General features: G+C 36.8%; 1 protein-coding gene across 1 annotated transcript in view; it reads right to left on the bottom strand.

Annotated features, from left to right (window-relative positions):
* Positions 1–14,466, bottom strand: part of TMPRSS11D (transmembrane serine protease 11D) — a 60,996-nt gene extending 46,530 nt beyond the window's left edge. Inside the window, exon 1 of the mRNA XM_005555187.4 lies at positions 14,390–14,466. Coding sequence (XP_005555244.2) covers positions 14,390–14,397 — 8 coding nt within the window. The 5' untranslated portion in view covers positions 14,398–14,466. The remainder of the gene's footprint in view (positions 1–14,389) is intronic.
* Between the last annotated feature and the right edge of the window lie 9,140 nt (positions 14,467–23,606).

Genomic DNA, 23,606 nt, shown 5'->3' with positions numbered 1-23,606 from the left:
CCATAAGTGAAATAATTTTACATGTGAGGCTAAAAACACAGAGAGTGATTTATGACCCAGGGAAAAAGAAACTTTTGTTTCATTTGTTTCATATTTGTAAACTGTGGCTTACAAATAGAAAAGAAAGAAATATTAAATTTGGTCTGTACTTCATTTACTAGTGCGTGCTAATTCTTAAAGCGTTACTGGTAATGAATGAAAACAACATAAATAATTACTCATGCTGGCTGCTTGGGTGTGTAGTTATTTAATAAGTTGGTAGAAGGACCACACCTACCACATTAAGCCATCAATCAGTAGCTGGTTATTTTAGGTACTTAGGGTATGCTATAATGAGACCAAGGTCAAAGGTTTAATTTTATATAGATTGTTCCAATTAGTTCACAGATATAGGCTCAACCCTTATTTTCATTTGCTATTTTGCAAATTTGTGCTCCTTTTTTTTTTTTTTTTTTTTTTAGCAAACACCCTTCCCTGCCAAAAATGGAAGGAAGTCTCTAATTAAAAAAGATGATCTTGGCACAAGCTACCCTACCTGTGGTGCTACACTGATCACCCACTAAGGACTTCATGCTGAGTGTCATACGCTTTTCTTGTGTGTGGCAACATCGTTTTTGCATATTTTAAGATTTTCTAGAATATTTAAATAAAAATTTCATAGTGAACATGTTTATTAGACATCCAGGATAGCCATGGGTATTTATCTTGTACTGTTTTGCCTCTTAATTTCTTGGTGCTGCATCAAGACACAACTTCCAGGAATTTCTAATGTGGTTCCGTATGTCCTTAAGTCTCTGACTTTATCTCTAACTTCACTCTGCCTCCATATCCTGTTCCAGACATCCTGGCCTCTCTGCTGCTCCTCAAGCACAGTAGGACCTCTCTACCTCTGGGACTTTGTGCTTGCTCTTCCTTCTGCCTGGAACGCTCTTACCTCAGGTTTTCACAGGTCTTGCTCCCTGGCCTCTCGTATGTCTTTGCTCAATTGTTGTCTTCTCAGTGAGACCTTGCTAAGTACCCTATTTAAAATTGCACCTCCTCTCTCTGCTTTATTATTATTATTTGCTTTATTATTTTGCAGTACACTTATAACTTTCTAATATACCCCACAATTTACTTATTTTGTTTGTTATCTGTCTCCCTCCACCAGTTAAGAAGCTCCATAAAGGTGAAGATTTTTATGTTCCTTCCTTTCTTCCTTCCTACCAATTCATTAATAATGCCTTTATTGTAAAAGACGGTGATCTCATTACTCTGGCTTCTGTATATTTAATACATTCAAGAACTGTTCCTAGGAAGGCATTGGCTAGGAGCAGGAATTGATTCTGGTATTGAAAAGTCTATAAAGGAAGGTGACGAATACCAAAGCCAAGAGTCTTTATTCATTAGTCAGACTAATTTGTAGCCTTTCCAGGGAAAGAACTTCTTGACTGCAGAAGACTTATTTAAAGAAATTCAGAGTGTTTCCCTTTCCAGTCAGAGCTGTGATACAGCTCTGCACTCATAATTTGCAAGGCAAGAATTTTCAGACGCTGTTTCTGATCCTCATATGCTATATATCTGATTTTAAACTGAGGAAGGAGATGGTATATCTGTATTGTCACTCTCATACCCCATCTTCTTCAAGCAATGGTGTAGCTAGGAGGATGGTATAGACTGCTGAGTAGGGTTTCGAGAATGCTGCTGACACAAGTCAGGAAAGTTTGCCATGTTTTCCTTCACTCAGAATCTATCCCCATATTTAATAATAGGGTCAGCCTTGCATGATTATTAATAGATGTCTGAAGACTACTTGCCATTTCTGTGAAGAATCAGTTGAAGACTGAAAGACATATTCTGATTACTGCTCTCTTACACTTAATATACACTACTTTGCTAAGGAAAGTAATCTTTTCTGGCATTTTACATCTGCCCAAAGTGTGGATTCTTGCTTCTATAATTCAGATTATGAAGCCTTTTCTGTCTGCAAATGAGCATGGTGATATTATGGTAGGGGTGGCACCATCTACAAAGGTGAGTCTGACAAAATGATTTGAAAACAACAGAAGAAATGGAAAATTTTTTTCTGGAACTTTATGATGCTAAGATTTTGAGTAAATTTCTCTAGCAGTCACCAGATTTGCAAAGTAATGGGAGCAATACTTTATTGACTCTACTGGTGTTTAAGAACATGCACTGAGTGTTTGTAACCTGTTACCAAGAACCATCACAGAGAGAGCCCTGACGGGTTAGCTATCTCCTTACTGATTAATGTTAGTCAGGGATAGCCCAGTATATACTGTAGAGGGCACTGCTGTTCAATGTTGATATTTTTTTCTGAGTTCTACAAAGTATAGTCATTGACAGAGCCATGAAGACCATACCAGTTTCAAAACAAGAAAAAACTATTTACAGACTTGCTTGCTTCCTTGCCTATTTCCCCCTAAAATGGCCAAAATAAAAATTTTCCCTGTTTGGATTTAGTTTCCAAATAGATATGTTTTCTTTCTCCTTTCTTTCATTCTTTCTTTTCATTTTCTTTCCTCTCCCCTGCTTTATTTTTAACTAAAGATGTCTTCTAACCTTTATTAGCACAAAATAATTTTGCCAGCTACCGCAAATTATAAAGAAATATTCATGACAGTTTAAATATGTGATATATTATTGTAAAAATGCTCTTTAGGAAATGAGTACTTGAATATCACATGTATTTGAATATCTTTGGGGATGATGAAAATATTTTGAAATTGGATTTTGGTGATGGTTGCACATCTCTGTACATATACTAGCAATCATTGAACCATAACACCTTAAACACATGAAGTTTCTGTTTTATAATTTTATTTCAATAAAGTGGTTAAAATTAAATTTATCTTTTAATGATTGTTAACTTAGTGGAATAATACAATTACCAAGTTTCCTGTGTGTAATTGACAATGAGGGTGGACTTAAACTTCCAGAACAGAAAAAGACTCAATAGCCCATTCAGTTCAGGTTTCAATGCTGTTTCCTAGGTAGCAATTGTTAGTGAGACATTGGAATACAGGAGTCTGTTAGTATTCGTGACAAACAATTTGTTACACATAATGGTTAAAACGCATCTGAGTTTTGAAATGATTTACTTCTTATGCAATTTAAACTACTTAATTCTAGGATAATGTTCTTCCCACTCATGTGCATTTTTTTTGTTTGTTTTTGTTTTCTGGGTGGAATTACAAATAGTGCATTGGGAATTGCTTTAAACCTGGTTGGACCCATGGAGATGTGTCACATATTTTCATCACTGTCATACGTCAGAGTGGAAAAAGGACTGGGAAAGCCTAGAGAAAAGTTCATGTTTAACCTCAAGATGCCAAATGACAAAAAGTCAATTGCTCTTTGCACATTTCTAATTTTATTTCTTCTTTTCCTTCTGTAGCCTGAACTGATGAAACAGCAGTGTTTCCCAAACTTATCAAAGCACAGAAACATTTATTTTGGAAATACCTAGCATTTCGAGGAGCACAGTATTCCTGGAACTCAGGAATGTGCTGCTCTGTGAGTTCTAACTTGCCAAGGCGTTCAGTGTTTCTGCAGGAGAGGAATGGGGAAATCTATTGCACACTCAGGTTAGAGACATGTTTATTCGTATTTAAATACAGAAGGAAATGTCTTACTGTACCCCTCTCTTCCATTTTGGGAATCTGGGAGACTAAGCTTGTAACTTGTAGCTTGTAGCATGAATGATGGAGTAGAATAAATAGGAAAGAAATATAACATTAAATGCACAGGTTAGATAAATAATTATTAATAAAGAGCCTAAAGAAAGAAAGATGACATTTCAGCACATATTGGGTGAAATAAGTTGTTTAGTCCAGCACTTCTCAATTTTTAGTGGATATGTGAATTGCCAATTAAAATGCAAATTTTAAATTAGTGAATCTGGGTTGGACCTGAGTCTGCATTTCCAACAAGCTCCCGGGTAACGTAAATGCTATTGGTCCAAAGACTATGTTTTGTGTAGCAAGGGTTCTGGATACAATTACATTAGACATGATCAGAGAAAAGTGGAGTGATTGTACTGAAGGCATAATAGATCCTTCTCTATTTCCTAAAGCCCAAGTAAATAGGCAATCCTCTTTGCTATAGGATTATTATGAAATGTTCAAAACCTGAACTTATTGCTTCATCAAAATATACTGACCCTATTATAGAACTACAGTCATGAAACATATAACAACATCTTTGTCAATCACAGATCACATGTATGGCAGTGGTCCCATACAATTGTTATACACATTTTTACTGTACCTTTTCTATGTTTAGATATATGTAGATACACAAATATTTACTACTGTGTTACAATTGCCTATGGTATTCAGTACAGTAATGTGCTATACAGGTCTGTAGCCAAGGAGTAATAGACTGCATAGCCTAGGTGTGTAGTAGGTTATATCATCTAGGTGTATCTAAGTATACTCTACGATGCCTGCATCAGGACAAAATTGCCTAACGATGCATTTCTCAGAATGTTTCCCTGTCAAGTAATGCATGACTGGTGGATCCATGTTTGCTTCCTGTAGGATATAAATCAGTGAAGGATTTAGAAGTTCCTATACATAGCTCAGTGTGATCTGATTTGTAATGTTCAATAGAAAGTGTCAAGATATTCTCCACCCATCATTATCTCTACAAAATGTGTCCCAAAGAGGTGAGAAATTTGGTACGTTACACTCTAAAGGAGTTCATGGCAGTGTTTTTTGCTCCAAATGTAGGCATCCTCCAATGTTTGATTTTATTTTTATAGATAGACCTAAACCATAACATTGGTTACAATGTTAAAAATGTTGGGGATGGGAGTGAGGAGGTGAGAAGGGAGGCACTGTGAATGATGGAGTAGAATAAGTAAGAAAGAAATATATCATTAAATGCAGAGGTTAAATAAATAAAAATCTGTTAATAAAGAGCCTAAAGAAAGAAAGATGACATTTCAACATATATTGGGTGAAATAAGTCAGAGGGGATGATAGAGTAGGGAATCCAGAAATTTACTGAAATTATTTTCTCACAGCAACTGGTTGAGGGTCATTTAGTAGAGAGGAGTAGATACTGGAATCAGAGCCTCATTTGTATTCATCATGGTTCATTCTATTTAACCATACGTACTAAATCGTAATTGTTCTCACAGAAAAAAAGGTGACTTTTAGTGAATCATGGACCAAACCTGAGATTAGTTCTTTGAAATGTGCTTGAGTAATATTTAGTTGCATCAATATATTTTTAAAAACAATATCTTGCATTCAATCCCTTCTGAATTTAATCCTACTGGCTTTTTGCCCAGATTGTCTTCAGAAGCAGAGGAAAGAATCAAGCTTCTCAGTTTTATTTTCCCAGGATGATTTTGTGTTATAATGAAATGAACAGAGTTCCAAGGTCTGTGGAATGAATACTTTTGATGCCTATACAATGTGTTCCTCAGAGCTTATGAAAACTGCTGCATATATATTCTCTTATCCAGGGAGACAGTATGCATACTGGCAGGGTGAGAGGGGAAAGCTGTTGTAATCAGAAAAAGCTGCTCGACAGGAGGCAAATCCCTTCTTTGGATTTCAGTTTTCTTCCTTGTCATTGAATGAAGACTCAGCAAGTTTCTTCATCACCTTCACACTGTTCTCTTTATCCTCCCTTCTTAACAAGAAGGTTCCTTCTTCCTTCCCATGGCTAGCCCATGGATAGATCCTCCCACCACTCCTACACACTCTCATCTTTGCAAGTACTTTATTCCCCTGGAAGGTCTGTTTGCTCATATTGTTATTACCTGTCTCTGCATCCACAACCTGTCCCTACAAATAAACGGCTCCGTGAGAGAGACAGCACAGGATAACAGCTGAGGGCACAGACCCTGAGACTGGACTAATTGGGTTCAAATCCCATTTCTGCCATTTATTTGCTGTGTGAGCCTGGGAAGTCACCTAATTCCTCAATTTCCTTGTTTGCAAAATGGAAGTGACAGTAGTACTTACCTCCTTGTTTTTATGAGCACAATGAATTAAAAACGTGTTAACACAACTCAAATAATGTCTGGCATTTGGCCCTATGTCAGTGCTTGGTAAATCAAATAAACGAAAGCAAGCACGGACTGTGATTTCTTTTCTGCTGTATCTCCCAAAGTATTTAATGATCTGTTCGTTAAGTGAATCTGTACAGTAAAAGGATAGGTTAGATGATGGAAGGAAGGCTCTGTCTACTTTGTGAATCTCACCATGGAATCTAATACTGGCACAAAGAGTCACATAAAAAAGGGATTTTTTTCTGTCTCCTGAACAAATGTACTTGTTTATTTTTTCTTCTCTTTTTATATAAAGATTACTATGAAACACTAGTCCTGTCCAGAGGCCTGTGTTTTTAATTACTACACAGGCAGTGCAGAAAGGTAATATATTACAATAGTAATAACCATGAGTTTTATAATCAGACAGACCCATGTGATCACTGGGAAGTAATAAAACCTCTCTGAGCCTTAGTTTCCTCATTCATAAAATGGAGATAGCCACATGCCTCAGAGGGTTGTGAAGAATAACTGAGATGCTATTTATAAAGTACTTAGATTGTGTTGTATGTTCAATAAATTATAAATTTGTTAGTCTTTCTACATGTAGAACCTAACTTTGGCTAAAAAAATACATTTTTTAAAAACATGCAATAGAATATATACATTTTATTTTTATTTTAAAATATTTAATTGACAAATGCAATTTTATATATTCAAGGTGTACGACATGATATATTTTTATAATAACATTTTATAAGATCGATAGCATTTTGCGGAATCATAGGAAGAGAGTTTCAAAAATATCCACTCTGCGGGCGCCTGTAGTCCCAGCTACTCCGGAGGCTGAGGCAGGAGAATGGCGTGAACCCGGGAGGCGGAGCTTGCAGTGAGCTGAGACCCGGCCACTGCACTCCAGCCTGGGCGACAGAGCGAGACTCCGTCTCAAAAAAAAAAAAAAAAAAAAAAAAAAAAAAAAAAAAAAAAAAATATCCACTCTGACTTTGTGATTATGCAGATAAATAAACTGATCTGCAGTGAGATTAAGTGGTACTACAGAGAGGCCAGCATTTGGACCTCTTGACGTTTTTGTCTGTGCTTTTTTTCTGAAGCCTTACTGTTTTTTGCAGCCCAAGACATGGTGGGTGCTCTGTAGGTACAGTGCTTATTGAATGAATGCTGGAAAAACTAATAGCTATTAAGTACTTACTGCAATATTCTGCCAAGCACTTAGGACATTTTTTTAAATGGCCAAATAATTGTCCTTCCCTTAAAGTACTCATGTCTTACTGAAGAAGGATATTACATAGCCCCTTAGCAGCATTTCCCACCCTTGAATACCCCTTTTTATTGAAACACTCTTTTTCTTTTGATTTCCATGATTTCATACTCTTTTTTCTTTCTGGCCCCATCTCCTCTTTAAGTATCTTTTGGTTGTGAGTAGGGTATGGAGGAAACAATACTGACTGCTGGGGTGTGGTAACTTGAAACTGGCCATAGGTGTGAGGATTCATTCTATTGTTCTCTGTACTTTGGTATATCTTTAAAGTATTCTATAATAAAAAGGTTTTTTTTTTTTTTTTTTTTTAAATCTTTTGCTAGTTGCATCTCCTCTAGTCAACCTAAGTATCTGGTGTTGCTCCATGCTCTATCCTGGGTGTTCTCCTTTCTCTCTAGTTGATCTCATTCAGTCAGTTTCAATTACCATCTAAGCCAATGGTTCTTGAATTTTTGTGAGTAAGAATTACTTGAAAACTTGGAAAAAATGCAAATTCCTGTACTGAATCCAATACCCACCCAGACTATTTCAGTAGGTCTGGTCTTGTGTCTCAGAGTTCTGCATTTTATACAAGTAGCATGGGCGATTCAGAAAGAGATAAACCAAAAATTACACCTGAGAAACACTGATCTGTACATGATTTCCAGACTAAAATATCCAGCTGCATCTTTCACATATCTCTATTCAGTGCTTAGAATTCAGCATTTGCAAAGCTGAACTGATCATCATCTTTCTGATTTTCACAACCTTCTTTTGCCCCGTCAAAGAGACCCTTTTCTGGCATTTTCTTTCTCAGTAAATGATGTCAAAATTCACCAAGTTACTCATGTGAAAAACCTGAAAATCATACTCGACACCTCTCTCATCCTTCACATCCAATTGAATGTCAAATCTGGTTCTTTTGACTTCTTAGACATATCTCAAGTTGTATTGCCACTCCCACCACTTTATCCAAGCCATGTTTATCCTTTTTCTGAAATACTGAACGAGCCTCCAACTAGTCTCCCTTCATCAAAAGATATCTCCTTTCTCCACAGAGATCGTTCTCTATATGAAGCTAAAATCATCTTTTAAAAACCATCATGGCATATGTATACCTTTGTAACAAACCTGCACATTCTGCACATGTACCCCAGAACTTAGAGCATAATAAAAAAAAAGACCTAAAACTGGGTAATTTATAAAGAAAAAAGATTCTAATGTAATAACATATCTGCCCTGCTACATCTTTAACAATTTTGTGTTTCTCTGAGGATGTAATCCCAAATCCTAAACATGGTCTTCAAAAAGCAACATGATCTGTTTCTTCCCTGCCTTTAAGTTTCTGCTTAAACAATGCTTCCTCAGAGAAGTCTTCCATGAGCTTCTAGACTGGTTTCGTTTTCACTATTATGATACTTATTTCAGTGTCGTCGTATTAAACAAATCATAATGAAATTATATATTTCCATGTTAATCACTGGAACGGTTGTCTTTTGAATGGGAAGGTCTGTGGTTTTCAGTAAAGACTACATTTTGCCCTACTGAGATTTTCACAGAGTAAATGTTTTCGATGAAGGTTGTTTCCATTTATCTTAATTACCCAAAGTCCTTAAACTTTTCTTGATAGCACCACCAAAACTATAATCAGATAGGTATTCGCTTGCCTAATGTATTTTAGTGTTTGTCTTCTCAGCAAGCACCATGAGAACAAGGTCTGGGCCTTTTTGTTCCAGTGCTGTACACCTAGCACCTACCAGTTCTTCACTCAAATTGGACACTCAATGAATGAATAAATGAATGAATTATAATATAAGGAGTAATTGGCTGGGTGCAGTGGCTCATGCCTGTAATCCCAGCACTTTGGGAGGCCAGGGCAGGCAGAGCATGAGATCATGAGGTCAAGAATTTGAGACCAGCCTGACCAACATGGTGAAACCTCGTCTCTACTAAAAATACAAAAATTGGCCAGGTGTGGTGGCATGTGCCTATAATTCCAGTTATAAGGAGGCTGAGGAAGGAGAATCACTTGAATCCGGGAGGCAGAGGTTGCAGTGAGCCGAGATTGCGTCACTGCACTCTAGCCTCGGCGACATAGGGAGACTCTTGTCTCAAAACATGTCTATATATATGGAGTAATTATATATATCATAAAAGATGTATAAGTATAAATAAAGCACTAAGGTATTTAGGATTCAAAATGGTTTATTTTGCCATATATTAAAAGTTGCTTTGAAGTGACAGTATTTTGTGTTTTCCAGTGAATGATAGTGGACTTAAGGGATCATTATCTATCCTAGGGAATCATTAGCTTATGTAATATTGAAAACCATGAGACTGATGGAATCACACAGAATGTAAGAAGAAAAGCACTTAAACTCTGGGGGACAGGAAAATGGGTAGAATCTAGTAACAGAAACTGAGAAAATTTGACCTATGGGATAGGCAAAAAAAAAAAAAAAAAAAAAGGAAAGAATGGTGTTTTGGAAGCTCTGTGAAGATCACGTTTCAAGAAAAGAATGGTCTCTGGTGGAGTGATTATGGAAACTCACTGATATCTGACCACTGGATTTTGCAATGTGGAGCAAGACAAGAGCTATTTCAGAGCTGTGAAGATCAGAAACTATTGCACTGGGAAAAGGGAGGATGCGTTAAAGATAAAAATGCATACACCATTTGACTCAGAAAATCTATTTCTGGGAACATAGCCAAGAGAAACTCTTGCATGTTTGTACCATTGGACCTGTGTAAGAATATTCAGTGCTACATTATCTGTAATGGCAATATACTAGAAAAGTAAATATTTAAGTTATAGGACAGTCTTGCAACGAAATATTATATAGCTATGAACATGAATAAGTGATGCACACTTTACTGTATATAATATATAATATTGTTCTCATTTATATGATTTTCAAAAGCAGGTAGAATTAAACCATAAGTTTTTTAGGAATATATCTATGAATGGTAAAACCATGAAGAAAATGAAAGAAATTAAGATACCATGCCATGTAACAGTTACATCGTGAAAAGTGGGGAAAGGTCAGTTAGTAGACAGGAAGTGCCCACGGGGTCTTCTAAGATACTGGTGATGCTGTTTTTATTAATAGATGTCTCGTACCCAGAGGTTCATTTTTTAAAATTAGAATTTATACGTGATATGTTTAATAATAAAAAGTTAAAAAGCAAAAGGAGATAATGGAGGAAGAAAATAAAAATAGAGGCAATAGGTTTAGACAGATCTTTAGAATAGTTTTGCTTTTAAGAGCAGGAGATGAGAAATGAGGCAATAGCTGGACAGGGGATATGGGCCAAAGGAGGGATTTTTTAAAAATTGGGGATAGTATGGCATGTCTTTGTGCTGACAAATATTCAGCAGAGAAGGAAACATCACATCTTAATTTATTCTTGCACTATTAAACTCAGGTAGATATCTTGGCTAAGAAGTAAGCTTGTCAGAATAAAAACTTGTCTAATTTAGAAAAAATATACTTGGTGGCTTTTGTTTATTTATAATTTTTAATCTTTTTTTTTTTGAGATAGGTTTTTGCTCCATTACCCCAGCTGGAGTGCAGTGGCATGATCATGGCTCACTGCAACACTGAATTTCTGGACTCAAGTGATCCTCCTACTTCGGACTTCAGGGAATACACAGAATACATGCACCATCATGCCCATCAATGACTTATTGCTCCACTGCCTTGAACCCTGAGTGCATGTATTATTTTATTAATCATTGATACACTTGTTAAAACCTCTGGCAAATGGATATTGTAAATATTCCATAGAATCTGCTTTTACTTTCTGCTGAATGACTCATCAGTATAAACTTTTCCAAAGTCCATTTTATTTACAACTATCTTAGGCAGTTATCCAATTAATGACTTTAGACTTGGGATGGTGCTTTTATTTTATATGTCATGAGCACACACTAAAGCTAGAGAAAGAATACTCCCCCAAACTGTGAAATCGTGCCAAGTCTTCTTTGCTCAAAAGAATGGGATCCTTCAAATGGGAGCAATACCTTTTACGAAATTGGATTGGATAACAACCTAAATTGGGTAACTTTAGGTTCCCTTACAACAGTAGATATTGATTCCCTTCCTCATGACTTATTTTAGGGGTGCCAGTCATAGCTATTGAGGAGTTGCAGTAGCGTAAGAATTAGGTAAGTAATGAATTACTGAGAAAATAGATTGGGAGTGCCTTCTGGAAGACACGTTGGCAGTGGCATTGGATAATTTGCTAGAAAATATATAATCCCAGATGACTTACTGCAGCTCATCCTCCTGTGTGGAGGACTTACTGCGGGCCCATCCCACACCATCATTAGAAAAACATTTGGGCTAAATGCAGCAGCTGCTTTAGCATGTGGCCCAAGATTTTATAGGCAACAACTTGTACTTTAGATGCACTATTTTGGGCTTCATGACTGTAAATATAAATTGGTGTCCACCTGTCTAATTTCTATGAAGAAATATATTCTTTGCCTAATGATTTACAATTTATTAAGCATGTTTTTCTAAGTTCCTATAGCAGTTCAAAAACCAGGATTGAAACAACAGGCAGAATTTGGAATGCATTTTTGACAGTGATGGCTCTTCCCCCCCAACTTTTGTCTCAGGTTCTTTTGGACTGTTGGGAGGCAGGACATCTGATTGTCTTTGGCATGTCTCTGCAGTCAGTTAATCATGTCTTGAGAAAAGGGAAGAAATGGAAATAAGATTTGTTTGGTAGGAGGACTCCTGCTAAGACTTGTCTGTCCCTGAGCTGAGATATGCTCATTTACCTTAAATCTTTCCATAAACTACATTCTGAATTCCAGTTTATAAATCTTTATCCTATTTCCCAAACCTCATCTCTCACTTTCTATGTAATCTGGTGGGCACAGATGTTCCCTTGGTGAACGTGAGAAAATCTAAAGTGACCAAGGATCTGAAATGAGTAACACAGCTGTTCTGGTTCCTGGGCCCTGTGGTGGGATTTCCTTCTCCAAAGAAGGGAAGAGGGTAGACAAAGAAAGGAGCGTTTCATCTTGCAGCAGCTTGAAAGAGAGCTAGGAGTTTAATTTTTATAAAAAAGCAATCAAACCATCCAAGGCAGCCCATTTTCAACCAAAAGTATTTCAGAATTACCTGAAGACTTATCTAAAATTATGCCAAAATTACCTAGAATTACCTAAAAAAAGTATATTGTACAATTTAATTTCCCTTCCGTTATATAATATAAACACCTAGCTACTATTTATTAGTAGTAGGTACAGACTCTTAAAGAGATAAAATATTCCAAAAAGTGTGATCCTTAGAAACCAAAATTCCACAGGAGAATTCTTTGTAATTGGCAAGGTTGGCTCTGATTGAGTGGCAAATTTCCTGTATGATGGATCAACTTAGAAATTTGATTGATTCAAAGCCTTCTGAAATTGTACAGCTCTTTCAGGATTTGTGTTATTTACATGTCTTCTTTTATTATTTTCCGTTGAATGATGTTTTGATATACACTTGGCTGCTTATAAGGACAATATTTTAAAATCAGAGCAATTTCTTTAAAATTAAAATATTTCTGCAAAATACATTTTAAAATGCACTATATTACCCAAATAATATTACACTGTTATAGATGGTTTAAGAATAATAAAAAATATAATTCATAAACTCACTGCTTTAGTATAACAAACCTGATAAATGTTCTATGTTCTTTTATTAGACTTTCTCCCATGCACAGCTTTACAAAGTAGTAGTTGATGAGTAAACATGATTTTGTGATTTGTTATTTTTTTTTCACGTAAAATGAGAACAAACTCAGTATGCAAATTATTTCATAGTTTTTTTTTTTTTTGAGACGGAGTCTCACTCTGTCACCCAGGTTGGAGTGCAGTGGCGCGATCTCAGCTCACTGCAAGCTCCGCCTCCCGGGTTCACGCCATTCTCCCGCCTCAGCCTCGGAGTAGCTGGGACTACAGGCGCCCGCCACCGCGCCCGGCTAGTTTTTTGTATTTTTAGTAGAGACAGGGTTTCACCATGTTAGCCAGGATGGTCTCGATTTCCTGACCTCGTGATCCGCCCGTCTCGGCCTCCCAAAGTGCTGGGATTACAGGCTTGAGACACCGCGCCAGGCCACTTCATAGGTTTTTAAGCTACTTTAATAAATGTCTTGTATCTATTACATGAATATGAAATAATTTTATTTCTTCTATCATTGGAAGCTTAGACAGCTATCCCCTTTTCACTCATATATATATTCAAGTGCATATAATTGTATATATACTTTTATTATTTAAAATGGTTTGACTTTTGATTGAATTTTCCAGTGTTCAGGAGATTTAAAATAAATTCAACTACACTTATTATAGCCAACACATTGTTCATGTTTTTGTTGATCCTTTCAGCATGACTCACCAGTATCATGTTTTTCTGTAAATAATATACATATATATATACACTTAAGTGCACATATAAACATACCAAGTTATATAATTATTTCATTGTTTTGAGATTTTTAACGTGTGACTTGATTATCCCACAAATTTTTGCTTTATGTGAAAGTATATGAAAATACTTATTCATTAACTAAAAAGAAAACCAGAGAGATATTATTTTTTCTTAAATATTAGCAACAAATTTCTTGAAAATAATTCCATGACTACATATGAAGTACAAAAATACTGTCTTTACTTTCTAAAAGTGTACTTTAGGATTTATGGCATATTTATTTAATAACTAGCAATAAAACTGTAATGGAAGTCAAAATACAGAATCCTCAAAAAGTTCTAAACAACAGAAGAATTATTTACAGATTGCAATTTTAAAATCCACATACCACTTTTTAAAATGTTGCACATGGGAAACGAAACCACTTCCTTATTTAAAGATACGTTGTCATAACGCTAAGCTGAATTTTTGTGGTTATTTGTTTTATAAAAAATTCAGTTAAGCAACTATGTACCTTATGGAAATAATATCACATATTATCTAAACAATATCTAAGAGTTTCAATGAAGTTTTCAGAGAAGTAACTGGAAGACTGCTAGACACAGTCAAAATTTCCTAAGCTTCTTTATAGTTTTCCCATACTGTAAGATATAGTAAAACTTTTAAAGCTATAAAGACAAAAACAGGACTTACCTATACATTTTAATCCTTAATGAAGAGGCTCCTTTTTCTGCCTACTCAACTGCTTTGAGATTCCCACTCAAATGAATGACTCTCATGTATTACGTGTGATCTATAGTTGAGGACAAAGGAGGAAATCTCATGTAATTAAAATCTAACTTGTTAAACAAGTTTGAGGGAATCAGCAAACCAATAGTATGACTTGTGGAAGGTAATTAAAAATAGACAGGGAATTTCACAAATTAGTAAAAAATTTATTTATTCTGGTAAATTGAGATTAAACACAATTACAGTTGACAGGTATTTTGTGAAAGCCCGTGACTACTTCACAATTGTAGAATCACTTTTAGTTCAAGAGGATTTGACACTTCTTTTGCTCGTGTTATTATACTGTCATATACCTCATACCTCTCCACAGCCAGCCAAGAACTATCAGAATATACTTTCCATACATTAATGGGGACTACCTCTGAATTCCCTCATCTCTATGATTAAATGCTGTTTTTCTCATAATATATGAAACAGAGCAGTAATTGAGTAAGTGCACAAAGTAAGACTAGCAAACAGAATAGTTGGAACTAAAATCCACTTTGTCTTTTTCCAAACATGATCATTTGAAAAAAGTATTCTAACACACTACTACTAGAAGAGGAGCAGATGGAAGAAGACAGTATGAGTGTGTAGGGGGTTAGGGTAAAGATGGAGAGCTCAAGAAAGCAGGCAAGACTAGCATGGAGGGGAAAAAGGGCATTTCTGTCTAACATTGCAAAGCAGGATACAAATTTGGAAGGTTATACTGGGGTTACTTTGTGAGAACTAATGAATGCTAAAGAATTGGAACTTGTAATAGAATTATTACAATATTATTATTATTACAATATGAATTCTAGTCTTAGCTTTTTCACCAGCTAATTGTGTAGCTTAAGGGAAAAAATTTACTTATTTCTCCATGAGTCAAATGTATCTACTAAGAAAATGGGAAGTTGAATCAGGAGGTCTTAAAGGACTCTTTCAATTATAAAATTCTTTGACTTCATCTTGTAAAGCACTGACCACTAATGGTTAAATTTACTCCAGTACTGCAACTTCAGATGTGTTCAATTATTTGACTTTTAAAAATATAATGTGCAAAGCAAACAACAAAGACAGGAATAAGTGGTTACTCTCTACCCTTCCCAAATATATTTTTTACATACTGTATCTCATGCCTGACATTCTGCCATTTTTTTAGCAATAAATAAATAAATATAACAAGATTTAAATGTTTAAAAAATAAACTTACATAAACAAAACATTTTTAAATTTTACATGTTAATTTCAAGTACCTTTAAATGTAGTTATATCATGGTATATAATTTTGTGTTATGCTTTTTATACTTAATATTATTTCACAAACATATCGGTATTACTAATTTTTATTTTTAGTAGCTATATATTTATAACTTTGTAGTTTTATATAATTTAAAACTCACAAGATTCATCCTTTATTAGTAGTTCTAAAGGCTGCATTTTAAAGGTAAATCATATTACATTAAATGGACTTATCATAAAGTACCAAAGTTATCTTCTAATGTGAAGTATTTAGATATTTTCTATTTTTTTTAATTGTAGATGATTCTTTGAATGACTACCTTCACAAACATAGTTTTTCTTTGTCATCCTACAGTTGAATTTTTCTTCAGAATAAACTGAAGAGGCTTATTGAGCCAAGTAATTTAAATATTTTAATGGCTTATAAAATTTTACTTTTGGTTTAATAATTTTTACTAGGATTTAAAGTGTTATCTTCTGTTTTTTGTTTACAGAAAATTTCTCTAATTATGCATGCTCTTTCCTGTATGTCTTTTTATTTCCTGGAACGCTCAGCAGCAAACACCTTTTTACCAAAGGTACTTACTCAACATATGTTGTTTAGATGTCTCGTAATTAACATATTAGCGCAAATCCCAGTGCTCTATTACTATTCACAACAGAACTTGGGGATGAGTCGGGGGAAAGGTATGGGGAAAATTGGATTCAGTCTGAAAGTGACTTCCTGCATGATGAGCTCAACACAGAAAGGGAGGTGGGGCAGGAAATTATGGTTTGTGAGGCAAAGGAATTGTTCATAACAGGGACCAGTTTAAAGATGTTGACTCTTCATCTTTAGATCCTCAGGGAGTGGCAGGATAGGCCTTGACCTATTCTCTTTTTAAGAGATTGCATGAATGAGAAATGATTATACAAAAAATATAAAAGTAGTCTGCCTTCTGGTTACAGGCTGATTTCATTCTTCTGGTTGAACAGTCACAAAACCAAGGCAGCTAGACTGAGAAGGAATGACAGGAACAGTTTTCAGGGACATAGTAGAGATCACTTATATTTCTGGAAGATGAACTATGCTACGTAAGAACTATTAAGACTGGTTATTTTGCCTGCTGATGGGGAGACGGTGTGGTTAAGAGATCCATGAAATCTTAAACTCTGGGCATATTTCCCTACAAATGTGTATTAACACACTTGGTTTAGAAGGAAGTATGAATCATTCAATGGGACCGTCATAACAATATTAGCAGAAAAAAACAACCAAAAAGCAGATGACCTAAGAAGGTGTGGGCCAGTAGTGTTTTTTTGAATTTGAAGTTTGTTTAGTCATTAAGTCCAGGAAAGCACAGTCATAAGGCTATGGTAGGCTATATATTTGTCATGACCTCCCTCACAGAGTTATTGCAGAAAAAGAAAAAAGAATGGATGTGCTCTCCGTAAGAAAGCTATAAATGTTATTTAAATACAAATATTTATATTTATTATAAATGTAAATTTTAAAATTGGGTAATAATTGGATTTTGCTAGTGTGGCTAAATGTAATTTTGTGGCTTATGACTTGCAGGTAGTTGGAGGCAAAGGTACAAGTACATTCTACCATGTTTCAAAGGCATTTGTCTATTTAGAAGGCATGATGTAATGGAAACAGTATTCTCTTTGGAGTTAGAATACACTTTAAGTAAAATATTGACTCTTCTTTTTACTACCCCGCAAGGTCAGGAAAAGTTATTTATCTCTGTAAGCCTCAGAGTTTTTTTTAACATGTGAAAATTGGGTTAAAATACCATTCTCATAGAGTTGCGAAAACTAAATTTAGTCAAATCAAATGAAATGAACTAATAAATGTAAAGCACTTGTCATGTTCAGTTTGCAGGGTACTTGTTCTCATGGCAGTGTGTGTGTGTGTGTGTGTGTGTGTGTGTGTGTGTGTGTTTGTAGGGGTCATAATCTCTAAGGAGTGGAGACCTCATACAATTTGAAACTGATCCTGGATGTTTCCAAAATACTGCCCCTGCTTAGATTGGCATGTTCTTTTGCTTCTACAAATCAGTCTTATTCCTAAAGCATTCATACAAACATGGTTTAAGAAATCCAACACTCATTACAAACTGTGATGGCTTTCATGTTGACAGTCAGTTATTTTCTTGTGTTTTCCACAAGTAATTTTTTTTTTTTACGTGCACTTAACCATAGGAGGCCAAAGAAACATCTTGACTAGAGGCATTCTTTAATCTTGTTAAAGGAAGACGTGTGTATCCTTTACCCCTCTCCTAAGTTTTCTGCATCGTCCCCTTTGAGCTGCATAGAGTTGTTTTCTTATATGGAGAGTAAATTTCACTTTCCTGCATGCATTCACATATTTTACTCTTGTAATTTTTCTCGACATTGAGAAACGCAATCAGAGCAAATAAATCTAATACATTTAGCATGCAACATCATACATCATTTCACATACTGGATGGTCTGACTGATAAACTCTGTTATTAAAGAGATACTACTATTAGTACATTATAAATTTATGAATTAGTACATTATAAATTTATGACTATTGGTCTTAGCTGGCCCTTCAGTACTGCCTAACAATACAGCTAGGTTTCCCTGGTCAATGTCAAGCTAGGGTTTATTAAAACCACTTCAAATCTTTCTACTCTTCCCCAGTATGTATGTTCCGTTCCTTATTCACTGCACTTGCTTTCAGCAGATGACTTACCTTTCCACTATTGGAAAAACAAAAGAGAAGCCTTCAGATGGACACTCCCTTCACTTCCTGCTATCATGTCTACAGATCTGTACCCATCTGCCCATGTTCTTCCTGTTATAGCAGAAGAAGTTTCCTCATCCCTTGGGAGGCTAATCTTTTCATTGTGCTCTGTATTCATGTCTTCTTCTCTCCTTTTTCTAAACCTGTTTCTCCAGTATTCCCTATTTCCACAAAGTCCACTCCCATTTACCCAGTTTTGAACTCCAGAAACCTAACAAACTAAGTTGTCATCCTTGACTCTATCTCTTTTCTTGGTGCCCTATGTACCTAAATATTTATTGAACCAATTTCTTTCCCTCTCATCCCCACTGCCACTACATGACTCCAGGCCATGGTAATCATCAGCTTGATCATTGTCACAGCCTTCTAATTGGCCCTTCTGCCTCTAATCCTTTTCCCACTCTGGCTTACTCAGCTATAAGAATGATGATTACAAATTGAATTATGTCACTATTCTTTTAAAAACTCTTCAATAGCTTCCCGTACACTTAAGATAGAATCTGTTCTCCTTAACATGGGTGGCAATGCCCTGTAGTATCTGGCCCTTGCCCACGTTTCATGCTCATTCCCACCATACCTCTAATACTCTACACTCTATCCATTGAATTTCTTTTAGTGACTTCAATATGCTACCCCTCTATCTCTTCCAGTTCTGTTCCTTTAGCTTGGATTATCTTTTTCTACCTCTTTCAATAAACTTTTTTCTTAGTTCCCAAATCAGAATAATCATTAAGGTCTACTTATAGGCTTTTTCTCTTTCGGTAGGTTGGTTCCTCTGCAGTATGATTCATCATCAGTTTACTTCTCCTCGTATACTCATTACAACACTCAGTATACTTTTTAATTTTATTTTGAGACAGGATCTCACTCCTCCATAGACTATGCTGGAGTGCATTGGCATGATTGTGTCTCACTGTAGCCTTGAACTCCTGGGCTCAAGCAATCTTCACACCTTGGCCTCCCTAGTAGCTGGGACTACAGGTGTGCACAACCATGCTAAGCTAATATCTTAATTTTTTGTAGAGATGGGGGTCTTGCTAGATTGCCCAAGTTGGTCTTAAAGTTTTGGCCTCAAGCAATCCTCCCGCCTTGGCCCTCCAAAGTGCTGGGATTATAGGAGTGAACCACTGTGCCTGGCCTCAGCATACTTTTTTGAAATTTGCCTACGCAGTAGACAATAGAGTCCACAAAAGAAAGGATTGCTATGTTCTCAAAGCCTGTTATCCTTACCTGGCATGGGGTTAATGATTCATTTAATAATTTCAATAATTTATATAAATTACTCAACTAATTTATTTGAATAATTTTTGAATTATTGAGTGAGTAAATAAACCTTCACTGCTTTCTGCATACTGTAACTGTGTTTCAGCTGTTACAAAATTCACTCTTAGAGCAGACATGGAGCTATCCTTCAGATCCTTCTTCAAGACAAAGCTTAGTGCTTAACTGCAAAGAGTATGAGTGTCTGTCTTTTAATTACAGATTTGTTTTTTATTTAGGTATGGTGAGGCTAAGTGATCAGAAGAAGATTGCCACTGAAAAGACAGCTTGTTACTCCCAGTTCCCAAGAGGAGGGTGCACACCATGCCACACAGTGAAGCATGAGGTTCACTCAGAAGGAAAGGGGTGAAAGAGGTACTCTAAGGAAGACCTTTATTATTGTTTCTGTAGTAAGGAACAGGTGGGACAAGGTAAGCAGGCTTCGGATTGGCTAGTTTGAATAATTTCAGGGGCTCTCAGGTGCAGGGGGTGTCATTAGTTGCATGATACCTGGCCCTGGAGTTTAGGGCGAGGCCCTAATAGTGGCTTGGAGTATAAGAGCTCCATAAGACAGGTGGGAAGGGTTGGCTTGCATATGACAGGCTAGTCCTAAGGAGTCATTTGCTATCTTTGGGAATTAGTTAGCCCTGGGTGGGGCAGTCCCTCCAGGGTCAATAAGGCTGCAGATGTGAAAGCATCAGAAAAAAAGGACATGCTTAGTACAACATGACAGTCTAACTAATAGGTTTGTCAGGGCCTTCCTCAGCTTTCAAGCCAAGAACATGTTGTTTTCCCAGTGGCCCCCAAGCCAGTGACTGAGCAAGGTGATGATACAAGAGTCTAGCTATTTCCACTCAATATGGATTTCTCTAACAAGTAATATTTATTTCAAATTCCCTGTTGGCCTGGGAGAAATGTTGTCAGATTGTCACTGCTCTCTGACAGCTACCCCTGCCCAGTGCTGCTTCTTTCCATCTCCTTTAACAGGTGTTACTTTTCAATAAACTTTTGTACTTTAACTTTGTGTATTTGCTGTGCTGAAACCCAACTTGTAATAGCTGATACAGAGACAACTTCAGGAAAATAGGCATCAAGATGAGACTTATTCACTACCCAGCTGGTAATGAGGACTTGGTGGTAGGTGGCAAGCTGGCAACCTCTAACAAAAGGTGGTAGTCTGTTGAAATTTTCATTAGGAGAGAGGTAGGCCAGCAAGCTAGTAGAGGTGAATGCATGAGCCAGTGTGATGATTCACATATTAAAAGGCACGGGGGACTGGGGTGATAAACATAACGAGAGTGAAATTGCATGGTTGCTACTTGGTTGCTTTTATGCCCAATAGGCAGATGATGAAAAGTCGAGGGCAATGAACGTAATTGAAAAAGCTGAGTACGTGATCCAGAGACTCCTTTTGGTAGATTATTAAGAAGCCCTATCCTTAGTGGGTGAGCAGGAAAAGATGAATACCAAGCACAGAATTGGATAGAGTGGCTGAATTTCAATGATGGTTAAATGCTCAATTGAAATAGATCTGCTCTTCTGAAGTCAAGGCTCTAGTTAAGAAAACTTGGGACCTGATGCATGGGATGTGGACATCTAGCTAGATGTCCTTGAAAGTTTCGACTCTGCAGACTTCTTTTGAACCTGTGGCCTTGCAGAAGTGGCCCCACTTTTTTCAATGATAGCTGGCACTGTGAAGAGATACAGGGCAGGCCTTTTCCCCACAAGGCAATAGCTCATAAATTAGGAGCTGTGTGCCTCTCCTCTCCTGGTCATCGGGCCTATCAAAGTTAAGCTGATTATTATCACAACCAGCTGGGAATGTGTCAGGCCTGAAGAGGGAGGAAACAATCTACACCCCAAATGTGCTGCATAAAGTAGCCAGCAGGCGGCAGCAGAGACCGTGGGAGTGCCTTCTGTGGGAAAGGATCCTGACGGTGCTTGGTCAAGGGGATTGGAGCATAAAGCTGGATGAGGAAAGTTTTGTTAATTTGGGAGTAATCTCTCAGTATACAGGATTTAACACCTGACAGGGTGCCCAGGGAATGGTGTAAACTTGCTGTTGGAGTGACTCTTAGGAGTCTGGAAAAAGTGATGGCCCATCCTGAGCAAGGTTGAAATGCTAGGATTGTTATGGAAGACAGTAGAGGAGGGGATTAAAGGACTCAGAGAAACGGACATGGTGTAATGTATAACCTTATGTGAAGCCAGAAGACCCATTAGAAAATTATATTCCCTGGGAAAGTCCAGATAATAAACGAAGACCGTTAGGAATATGCTGGTGAGAGGAGCTGGCGGAATATGCACTAGGAGAGGATCAATTTGTCTCATTTTGCCTGGGACAATCCAGGCTTTGAAATGGAAAGTATAGCATCCTGGAAACCTCCTCAATCCTAGGCAAACTGGCATGATTGGTCATCTTAGATCAATATCATTAAGTGCTGGCAGGATGGACACATAAATGACATGGCCGCAGTGGGCAAGATGGAGGTCCTGCCTAGGCCCAGCAGCAAGGACTCCCACTTACCAGCAACAATGTAACAAATGTCTCCTCAGAATGCCAACCTGCCATCAACCTAGATAATAACTACACCCACTGGATAATTCTGTTACTCAAGGGGGCCAACTGGACAGTCAGTGGCAAATTAGCTGTATTGAATGCCTTCTATCCTGGAAGGACCAGCCATTTCTTCTCACAGGAATGGAAATCTATGGCAGACATGGGTTTGTCTTGCCTGCCTAGAGGGCCTTAGCCAACAGCACTATCTGGGTTGTTGGAGACATTCTAACTGCATAGATACCTTATAATTGAAGGGAGCCTCTCCTGTCTCCCAGAGATTTTTTTTAAATAACTGATTTCATTGTGATTGTTATAAGTCATTAAAATATGTTGTATTGTCCTGCTCATTTGGAAGGGGAATAAATAAATTATTTTCACTTTTTTAACATGTAGAGACAAATTCCAAAGAAGTCACAGGTTGTTTGTTTTGTTTTGCTTTGCTTTCTGCTATGAAATATGTTCTTTTCAGGTTGTGACTAAGTATAATTTGAGTGTGACATAGAGTTGATTTTTTTTCCAGTATCATGACATTTATATCTATCTTTTCATCTTAAAGGAATTCTTGAGCAGTAATAAGCCTGTATAATATAGAAGGAAATCAATTATAATCTTTTAAAAGCCAGAGACATTGTCTTATTATGTATTGATGTAGATATATGGCAATATTTTAAAGTAGTTATTCTGGAAAAATATATCTATAGCTGTGCAGTGTTGTAATTTAAGGGCCTTAGAACCCATGGTATGAATTCCTATGGTGAGTGCTCTTTTTAAGAACCTAATAAGAACACACACCAGGCCTCTGCACGAACACAAACCAGGCCTCTGGCAAAGATGCAGGAGAGGAAGAACAAGTAGAAGTGTTGTGGAAAGCAAAGTTACATTAAATTTTGACATAAATTCTGTTTTGTTGATTTTTGGTTTTAGATGCTTTAAAGGAAACAACATAGACTGGGCGCGGTGGCTCATGCCTGTAATACCAGCACTTTGGGAGGCCGAGGTGGGCAGATCATGAGGTCAAGAGATTGAGACCATCCTGGGCTAACATGATGAAACCCTGTTTCTGCAAAAAATATAAAAATTAGCTGGGCATGGTGGTGCATACCTGTAGTCCCAGCTACTTGGGAGGCTGAGGCAGGAGAATCGCTTGAACCTGGAGGTGGAGGCTGCAGTGAGCAGAGATCACGCCACTGCACTCCAGCCTGGCGACAGAGTGAGACTTCTCTCAAAAATAAAATAAAAAATAAAAAATAAAGGGAACAACATTTATCTGTTTAAAATGGAGCGATTAGACTACAACAAATAATAATAGCAAACAAATAGTAAAAAGTCTCCCACCAAGGGAG

The sequence above is a fragment of the Macaca fascicularis genome, chromosome 5 (genome assembly GCF_037993035.2).
Source record: "Macaca fascicularis isolate 582-1 chromosome 5, T2T-MFA8v1.1".
Classification (NCBI taxonomy): Eukaryota; Metazoa; Chordata; class Mammalia; order Primates; family Cercopithecidae; genus Macaca; species Macaca fascicularis.
The sequence above is the reverse complement of the archived record's forward strand: the minus strand, read 5'-3'. Positions and strand labels throughout refer to the sequence as shown.